At 31.7% G+C, this 10934-nt stretch overlaps 1 protein-coding gene across 1 annotated transcript; it reads left to right on the top strand.

Annotated features, from left to right (window-relative positions):
- Positions 1-207: 207 nt before the first annotated feature.
- Positions 208-6140, top strand: LOC103487474 (cysteine-rich receptor-like protein kinase 3). The gene is made up of 6 exons (XM_008445804.2): positions 208-418; positions 1431-1871; positions 3439-3554; positions 5176-5436; positions 5561-5761; positions 6072-6140. Exons 1-6 carry the CDS (start codon positions 208-210, stop codon positions 6138-6140), a joined length of 1299 nt encoding a protein of 432 aa, XP_008444026.2.
- The last annotated feature ends 4794 nt before the right edge of the window (positions 6141-10934 follow it).

Raw genomic sequence — 10934 nt, 5'->3', positions numbered from 1 at the left:
GTCAACACACCCTTATTTCTTTCACAGCAGCAATGGGGTAACTGCACAGGGCCCTTCTCCCAGCAGCCCTCTGTCTCGTTGGAGGAATGCGGTCTCCAGAATATGTACACTGGCGGCACTCACTGCTCAGCGATGCTGTCCTTGTCGACACTGGTGCAGAACAAGTTGTACAAGGCGGCAGTGGAGAACTGCTCGGGGTTCGTAACGATGGGGTTTGATGGGGTTTGTGGTCGGTGTTTGGCTGCGGTGTCAGAGGTGAAAAGGGAAATGATGGAGGAGTTTGGGGTTGGGAGTGATGATCAAAATGAGAACGGTGCTTGTGGATTTGCTGCCATTGTCGCTGTTGCTGCTGCCAGAATTGGAGATCGCTCCGATTTTGATGCCTTCTTCCAATGCTTGCCGGCTTTGGACGCTTTCAGTAAGTTCTTCATTCTGTTTTATTCTTTAGAAGGCAGTTTCAAAAATTGACATAGGTATAATACGAGGCCAAAAGATGTGTAGTAACAACTATTGCAAATGGAGAAATTAGGTCGTACACTATTTACAAATAACATATAACATAATATGCAATACAATTTGTAAATATTACAAACTTTTCATCCACTTTTCAAAGTCTATCACGGATAGAGTTTAATTTATTATTACATGACTGCTGCTGTTGTACCATAGTCTTCTAATGTCGTTTCTTTTTTCTTTGGCTATAATAGCATCAGGTTCTGGCTACTTCAAAATCAAAGGTATGATTGGAGATGCATTATTATTTTGTATAGCTAGATTCTTCTTTCCATTAAATTAATATGAAACTTTTTGTTAATATCATCGAAATATATTTTTTTGAAAAGAAAATTTTCTCCTATAATATCTTTTTAAAATTTAATCAATGAGAAAATTTGTTTAAAATTACAAATGATTGAATATAGAATTAATCCCAAATTTACGTTTAACCAAATTAAAATGTAAGACAAGTGAATGACAAAATCCAATTCGTTCATTTATCATCGATCATTATATTAAAATTTAAAATTAATACACCTGTACTTTTATTAAATAGAGCTAAAAATAAGACATATAGTGTTATCTTATACACTCAATTCAATTTTTTAAAAAATTAATAAACAGGTCTATTAGGTTAAATTCCAGAATTTTTGGACTCTATGGTATGAATAAAGTAGAGAGTTAGCCTCTGTAGTTTTAGAATTTAGAATTTAGTTCCATGTAACTTCACAAATAGACTTTAGGATTTGTTAAATTTTTCAGGGACTATGTTTGTGAAATTAAATTGAAATTAAACCAATCAAACTATAAAAATAAAATCCTGACTTAATGAAGAACACAAAAGTATTAAGAACAAGAAATAATGGACATGAAAAACATGATACATCATTGATCTAGTCCTTCAAATAATTTTATACCATTCTAAAATTTGACAGATTCAGTAGCGAAGGCCATAGTGGCAGCCATAGTGGTGGTGGTGGTTTTGCTACTCATCGTCCTTCTAGCAAAGCATGCCAGCAAGAAGAAGAAGAAGACCAAATCATCTGCCTCAAACGACACATCTACATGGTCGGGCCTGTATCGGTTTGCAAAGGAGGAGATCGACAGAGCGCTTGACTTCGGGAGCGAAAGGACAAGTCTAGGGCGGGGCAGTGCAGGGCAAGTGTACAAGGGAATACTGCCGAGCGGGCAGCTAGTAGCCATCAAGCAGATATTCCAGAGCAACACGTCGGATTCATTCATTCGAGAAGTTGAAGGTCTGTCTAGGGTTCGGCATCAAAATTTGGTGTGCTTATTAGGGTGCTGCATTGAGAATGGGGAACAATATCTTGTGTATGAGTATTGTGAACAAGGAAACTTGGCTCAACATCTCTTGAGTAAGTATTACTCTCCTATTTTCTTCCATTATTTGTGTTTTCTCTCTCTCTTGGAAAATACTATTTTTTCAAAAGTTTTTTTTTTCTTTTTATCTCATTTTATACATTTATTAAGATTTGGTTTTCAATAAAATAGTCATGAATTGATCTCCACAAGAGTGACAGATACGACATTGTTTAGATTTCAAAGAAGAAGAATTATACATACTCTTTTTTTTTCTATTAATATTTGAGTTTAAAGAGATTTATGTTTCGAGCCGGTTATATAGGGATAGTTGCAAATATAACAATTAAATTTAAAATAATTAAGTATATAGCCATATTCTAAAAAAATTGCAAATATAGAAAAATTTGTCAAAGTCTATCAAAGAGAGGAGTTCATTAGTGATAGACCATGTTGCAAATATTAGTCTATCACTAATAAACCATAAGAGTCTATCAGCAAATTTAAACGGGAAACCCTCTCTCCCGATGTTTAAACAAGACGTCGGTAGTGCCCTTGTATCGACGTTCAAATGGGACGTCGATAGTGCCTTTTCTCCAACGTCTTGTATCCCTCGACAATAGAAGCATCGGGAGAAATGAAGTCCCGACGTCATATCACTTGCGCATCGGGAATTGGTCCCCCGATGCAGTATTGCCAACTTCCATCCCGATGGCACTACGTATGTCAGAAAACCTTTTTCCGTTGGCTTTTTGGTATCTATGCCAATGTCGGGAGATCCCCGTTTTCTTGTAGTAGAAGTCTATCATTGAAGAATAGACTTTCATATATTTGCATTTTTTTAAAAAAGATATTGCTTTATACTTAATTATTTTTTTAAAAATTGCTACCCATAATAATTACCCTTTTATATATAGCATAATCATCAAAATATTTATAAAATATAGTAAAAGTTTAAATTCTATCAATGATAGGCATGAGTGACAATCTTATATTAGTTTTTGTGCAGAACAGAATACATGATAGATAATAATAAAAGTCTATAAAGATTTTTCAGTAATAGAATTAAAAATTTGACTATATATAGTTTATAAATATTTTCATGAGTTTTACCAATTACGATGGTTTCCCTTATATGAAGATTGATTTTGTGCATTATATTAATCATATTAAATTAAAGTTTGTGAGACTTGAGAAACTATATTTTCTTTTTTGTGTTTAAATTTATAAATAAATGTGCTAGAGTTTGTTTGGTAACCATCTCATTTTTTAATTTTGGTTTTTGAAAATTACGTCTATTTTTTTCATTGTCTTATCTCATCTAGAAGAGGGACATTCTTAGCAAAATTCCAAAAATAAGAACAAGCTAGATCTTTTATTTTTCAAATTTTCTCTTGGTTTCTAAAAACCTAGGTAAAAGTCCAAGCTCAACGAAGCAAAGGTTCTATCAAAGCAAGAAAGGAAATAGTTACCTACTCTATTTGAGAGAATTTGAATTGGAAGTAAAAATGATTTGTGATACCAAGTTTGAAGAGTAAAATTGATATTTTTTGTATACTCAAAAATAAGAGTTAAGTCCTTAGGTAGGTTATAATTTTAAAAGTAAGATTTGGATGTTTACAGGGAAAGACACAGTACTATCATGGAAATCAAGAGTACAGATTTTGAGAGACTGTGCACTTGCATTGAGATATCTTCATCAACGTGTAGATGGCTGCATTGTCCATAGAGATATTAAGGTAACATCTTACTCTCGTGCTACTTTCTTTCTTTATTTATTTTTCTAAATTGAATCAACGAATTAAAATTTGAAATTTAAGCTCCTTGATAACGATTTAGATTTCATACATTTAGTGACTAAATTGGTTGTTGAAATTATTATTTTTTTTTTTCAAAACTGGCTTTGATTTTGAATAAACTAGTAGAGAGTGATGTATAATATATATAGTTTAGTTTAGAGAAACCTCCAAGAGGAAGATGTGTTTATACACTTAAAAATTTAGTGTTTATCGTATATATTTAGCAAAACAAGTTTAAAAATTAGGTTCATAACGCTGACTTATTTACTTTTGCAAAAGTGACAAAGCTCAATTAACACGATACCCTTGATATATTTAATATGCTACTAATATATATTTGATACACTATCGATATCCACTTTGATACACTTGATATGTCTATGATATACATTTGGTACAAATTTGATACCAATCTATATACATGATACAAACTTTGATATACCAAATATTTGGATTTATTATAAAAGAGTTCCAACTTTTGTTAAAGAATTGGAATATATATATATATATATATATATATATATATATATATATATATATATATATATATATATATATATATATATATATTTATTTATTTATTTATCGTAAAAATATAAACCACAAACACACATACTATTATAACTCATAACTCAAGTTAAAATAATCTTCACCTCAACCACAAAATATTATAATTCAACTATAATAACCCTAGTACTATAATAACTCACAGTCCACGCTCCAAACGCCTCCTAAAAATAGTTTAGTGGTTTTTTGGTTCTAAAGTTGATAAAAATCAACTTATTAAAAGCATGTCACATTGCTTTATTTATACAAATGTGATTGAACATATTTACTTAATTAAAATTAAATTAAAATCTTTACTATTTTTGTCATTTTTAACGTATATGTATTATATAAATGTGTGCATTTGGTATATCAAGAGTAGATCAGATGTATAAAGTTGTATTATTTGGGTTAAACTTTTTTTTTTTCTTTGTCATATTTTCAAAATAGAAAAGGTGGGTCTGCAAATCTTTAACATCAAATTTTCAGACTCAAATTGTTACTAATCAAAGCTCTACGGTTTAAATACAATTTTATTTTGTTTTTAACAAGTTTATGAAAATGAAGCCTTCAAACAACATGGACAATTTCTAGATTTTACTTTCACACTTGTTCTTATCACCTAATAGAACATGGACAAGGCTGATCACCAAATTTCTTTGTTCATAATCTGAGGATTTCACCCAGAAAGTTGGGTCTAGAACAACAGTTTCGATATCAATTGATAAGGCAAGAAATTAAACTTTGACATATCTCTATAATGACATGATATTGTCTAGTTTAGATATACACCCTCTTGGTTTTGCTTTTGGTCTCACGTCTAAAAGTATCATACCAATAGAGATGGTTATCCCGGCCACTTAAATACTTATGATCACCCTCTTTCCTAAGTAACATGGGATTTTAAACGCACTCCTAACAATTAAGTTTATTTTTCATAAAATTCAATGAGGATACGATGGAAAGCAAAGCAAATAGCTTGAATTGTTAATAATTATTTTGTTATTTATGATAGTTAACCAACATACTTTTGACTGAGAAAATGGAGCCGAAGCTATCAGATTTTGGGTTGGCAAGAATGTTGGGTATGGATGAAACAAAAGTATTCACAGATGTTAGAGGAACCATTGGCTATATGGATCCTGAATACATGAGCAATGCTAAGCTCACTTGTGCAAGTGATATTTATAGTTTTGGCATTGTGGCTCTTCAGCTCTTATCTGGTCAAAAGGTCATTGATTTGGATCTTGATGCACGAGATCAATTAACAAGAAAGGTTTGTAATCTCATTTTCATGTCCTTTTTGTAACTTTTATCATCTAATATAGTTCACAATCAAATTAAGAAATTAGTTTAGATATATTTTATATTTTATGATATGAGATATATATGGATTGCAGGCAAAGGATGTAAACATGGGGTTAAGAGCGTTGAGTGATTTTGAAGACCCAAAATTAAAAGGGAACGTAAATAAAGCAGACTTTGAATCCATTTTACAAGTTGCTGTTCTTTGTGTGGCAAAATCAAGTAAAGGAAGACCCACAATTGACATTGTCTTTGAGGAATTGGAAAAAGCTTGGCAAAATACTATCGCCAACGAGGTTACTAATTATCAACATCATCTACAAACTTAATAATTACCATTTTAATTCTTTCACATTTTTTCTAAAAAGGAAAACGTAGGGTAAAAATAAACAACACTTCCGACATTGTGGTCATGCTTCATAGATTAATAATATCCAAAAAGGTGGTTAATTTATAAGCAACCAAACAAAATATCCTACATGGCTCCCACAGTTAATATATTTATTTTCCTTAAAATCTATTGTATATTAAGAAACAAATGAAATTAAATAATATTGTTTTTGGAACCATCACTAATTGTTGTTATTATTACATTTGGATGGGCAGAGGGCAAAGCAAGAGATGAACTCACCAGCAACCTCATTGTCTAAGCCATGGGAGGCTGTTCCAGTGTGACATTTCTCTGTGTGTGTGTATGAATTATATTATAATGTTCAAATCAGAGTTCAAGGAAGAAAGAAGAATATGATTTTCTCATAGATTGCTTCTCTTGAACATAATATTACCATAAAAGAAATTTTGGGATACAATAGAAAAACAATGTACATATAGTATTAGTCATGTGTATGCATATACAATAATTTTGGATTATAATAATAGAGAAAGTAGAAAGAGCATTATAAGCTTGAAGATTTGTGTTGGATTAATATGTTTGCAAGCTCAGAGAGGTATTTACAGATTTTATATATATATATATATATATATATATATATATATATATAATATCTAGTGATAATTTATTAGGGCAAACGTTTAACATCTTCTAAACAAATACATAATTGGTTTATACTTAATTTGATAAAAGAAAAACATTTCAAATTTACTATCTCATTTAAAGATTAAACACCATAAAAATTAGTAGTAAATATTTAAAATGAACAACAAAATGTTGTCCAAAATAGAAATTACATTATTGGTTTTGGATAACCACGTACGAAATTTGGAGGATGAACTATCTCCTCTTGTGTGAACCCTAAGGAACCAAGGTGAGTCTAAAGGAAACAAGAGTAAACAATACCGATAGTCAACCACAAAAGACAAGTCTCGTTTGCTAACCACTTTGTTTTTTAAATTTAAGTCCATAGACACCACTTGCACCTCCAAGGTTTAAGAAAACCAAGTCAAAATTTGTAAAAAAAAAAAGAAAGTAGCTTTCAAAAAATTGTTTTTACTTTTTTATTTTTCCTAAGAATTTAACCATTGTGTACACTTAAAAAAGATGTCACTCAATCGTAAAAAAAAAATGAATAAGAAATAGACTTAATTTTCGAAAACAAAAAACGAAAGGGTTATACCAAAAGTGACCTAAATGTGAAAAAAAACTTTCTCAATGTGAAGTGTAAAAGACCATAAATTGAAATCAAAATCTTCATTATAATTAACTAGTTCTACCGAATCAGACATAGCGATGCATATTGTAGTTGATATTTGAAGATGATATAATATTTAAAGATGATATAGCTTGATAAAAATGACAATATTGCAAATATTGTTGGAATTTATATCCTAAAACTCGTAGTTTGTAGTTTAAAATTATATTCTATTGAATAAATTGGTTATTGAGGCTTTATTAGTGAAAGTAGAATACTATAATCTTGAATCCAATAAACTAAGGTCTCGAGGCCATCGGGTGTAGACTTAAACTTTATGTAGAGACATAAACGTGAATCAAGTTCGAGTATATAGCCCAAATGGTCTATAATCTATTAATAAAGTTTGGCGCCTTATTCTGGGAACACTATGGATGTAGCCCGCTTTTGTAGTTAGTACAAACAATGTGATCCTGATTCGTTCATTTAGAGACATGGAAGTGGGGGCATCATATGTAAAGAGTTTACATAAAAACTAAAACCATGAAATAGTCACTTTTAAGTAACACCATTCACTATATAAAACTGACTATTTCAACTATGATGAACTAAGTAACTTAATTTTAATTCTAAGCTAACTATGAATTTCTGTTGACACGAAATTATCCTTAGACCTACATAGGTGAGAGCTACTAATCGACGCTGGTCCAATAAGACTCCCATTTCAAGAATAAGATTGGGTGGATAGTTAGAGACATAGGGTGCAAAACGGAACTCACTCCTACCTGCTTTAGGGTTGGTAGATAAGTTGTTCCTTTAAGGACTGAATCCAAGTCTCTTGAACAAGGGGCCCCACCCTCTCATTAGCTCGAAAAGAATTCAGTTTATAGGTTGGACCTTAAACCAATTGTTCAATAGTGGTTTAGTGGGACTTAAGGAGCAAGATGTAGTCTTGGGAACGATATTTTGACCCAGCCGAGCTGATGAACAACCGTGAAGGATTAATTTATTTATCATGGTTATATCATGATGGAAAGCATAACATGTACAGCGGAAATTCAGATAAAAAATTACTCTATGCATTTAAACATTTTAGAGATTAACATGCAAAATCTACCCTAGTTAAATGAAATTAGGGTTAGAAGAAAACTTACTTTATATGCATTTAAACGTTTTAGGTGGTCTACGTGAGAAGTGGTTGGTTAGTCTGCGAGGAAGGTTATGCGACAAGACTTTTGAAAGGTTAGGTGATTAGAGTTCTTTGCGAAATGGAACTTGGCAAGAAAAGAAAGGAATATTCTCAAAAATTTCCTAAATTTACTTAATGGGACACATGTAAAGTTTAAATTAGACATGATTAAATTAAACCTTAAGATCACACGTGTACCACTAAGAAGTAGGAGGTGACAAATTACCAACAGCTTAAGGGTGACTAAGCTTGTTTAAGGAGTGGTATAAATAGAGGATGAGATCAAAATGCCAAGGATTATTATTCTGGAATTTTGAGAAGAAAAGATTGTGTTGAAGTGCTGCCAAAATGTCTATGCGAGAAGAAGAAGAAGAGAAGCCTTTGAAGTTTAAGTAGCTTAGTAGTGTAGGTATTTTCTTCAAAGTATTTATATGATTTCAAGCTTTCTTTATAAATTCTTTGATGATTTCAATATGAAAATTTTAAAAAAAAAAATATATGAAAAGTTTATGCTATGATTCCAAGCATGTTTTATGTGTTCCAATTTTAATGAAATGGTGTTTAAACCATTAGTCTATTTCCTATCAATAATCTGACTGTTATGTACACATAAGGAGTAAAAGCAGCCATGTAGAAAAGGACTGCATGTTGGAGTGAAGTTGGCCAATGTAGAAAAGGACTGCATTGTGTTTAGTGACCTCAACAACAAGATCGAATCAAAATATTCTTAGATGTTGTTGTTACAGTAGTCCAAACGTGAAGTAATGAGACTTAATATGGAGAGTGATTTGGGATTCTTGCCGAAAGGAATAATTGTTGACTAAGGTGCGTTTATGCAAAATTATGTGTTTATATGAAAAGGTTAATTTATGCGATTTGATGTTGATGAAATAATGTTGGGAAAAGATATTTTACGAAAAGGATTTCTTAAAACCTCACTAAGTCTGTTGACTTATGTTTTAAAGTTTTACTTACAGGTGATCAAACGTTAAAGTCAAATAAGAAAGCTAGGGTGACAGGCTTGCTAGGCGAGAAGAGCTGCTAGGCATTTAGATCTTAATCTTTAGTACTGTTTTATGTATTTTTGGCTAAGTGTTGTTATCGTGTGACTTAAGTTCATAAAAGGAATGTTTACATGTTATTCTTTGTGTTAAGTTTATATCGCCTAAGGCATAGTTTTCTAAATTAAGTTTAAGTTGCTAGGCGATTAAGCAAAGCTTGGACCTTAAGATCGAGTGTCTTTGGCGTTTAACGCGTCAGAGATACTCTACGCCACGTATCGAATGACAAACAAGTACGTCTGTGGGGCGGGGTGTGACAGAAACATATTGTCATTGCAAGAAGAGCAACAGCTACAAACCACACCAATGAATGAAAACTTTCACACTTCGGGTTGATCTGATTTTTTTATTTTTCAATTGAGACGCTGTTCTGCACTTTTCCATCACGCACGCTACCGACGATGTCACTCGCTACCGAGATAATCAATCCTCAAGGATTACCAAAAAATCGGTCATGCAAAAATCTATTTCAAGAACAAATCTTCTATGATTAAGGAAAGAATCGTTTTCATAAAAGACCCAAATAAAATCTTTTTCAAAGAAGAATATTCTTCACTAACTTCGAGAATATTCTTCACTATTCGAAGAATATTCTTCACTAACTTCCATAAAATAAATCTTTTTTGCCACATCAACGAAACAAGAGGAAAATATTGAACAAATCAAACAACCATTGGCTCACACAAAATCTAACAATTATGTCAAGAGTTTTTGCTTTGTTTTATTTAGTTTTCTTATGGGTTATGAGCTAGTAAGTTACCAAGTTGTCAATAAGTGTATCATGAGAGTGAAACGATGCTTGCTGGCTTCACACTTTCTCTTGGGCCAGAGAAGGAATGTGGGAGGGAGTGTGAAACACTAATAGCCATGTACTTAAAAGGGAGTTTAAAACCAGAGAAAATCTTGCATATGGGGTGAGCCTAGGTATTCTTAATAATTCTATATTTGTAAATGTAGTCTTGAGTAAGTTGTAATCATTTGACTCAATTATATTAGTGAATTATTTTTCCTGAGCACACTATTTAATAGACGTAGGTGTTCTATTACCGAATTGGGTTACCAACTTTTGATGTTACTATTGTTTCTATTATGGTGTTTTCTATTATTATCAAGATCATGACACAACTTTAACTCTCATCATAGAGTTGAATCAAACTATGAGTGTTTCTTAAGAGAAAAAATTCAAATTATTACAGCTTTCATTTGATGCTTTTTCGGGCCTATTCTGGGCTGTTCGTTAACCCTCTGTTTTGTATTCTCCTTGCTTCCTGTAATAATTTTTTCTATATCAATGAAGCATGGATGATGAATGTGTTAAGGGGTTGTCCACCTAGTGGAAATGTTCAGGTGTACATAATGTATTTTTTCAAAGTGGAAATGTTCGGGTGTACATTATGTATTTTTTCAAAAAAAAAATTAAAAATTATAATGAGTTGTAAACGCCAATAAGATATGAGTGATACGTGCAAAGGATCAAAGTATATAAAGTTATGATTTAACATAAAAGAAACACTTCAATTACCGATTGATTTAAGAGAATCAAATCCAAATTCACTTAAAACAAATTTTACTATTGAAGAAAAATAATAGGGTTAGTCAGTTGTTTCCTCAAAATAGGCTTTGGAATAGC

This window comes from Cucumis melo, chromosome 2 (assembly GCF_025177605.1).
Source record: "Cucumis melo cultivar AY chromosome 2, USDA_Cmelo_AY_1.0, whole genome shotgun sequence".
In the NCBI taxonomy this organism is placed as follows: Eukaryota; Viridiplantae; Streptophyta; class Magnoliopsida; order Cucurbitales; family Cucurbitaceae; genus Cucumis; species Cucumis melo.
Note: the sequence above shows the minus strand (reverse complement) of the source record. Positions and strands in the feature narration are given on the sequence as shown.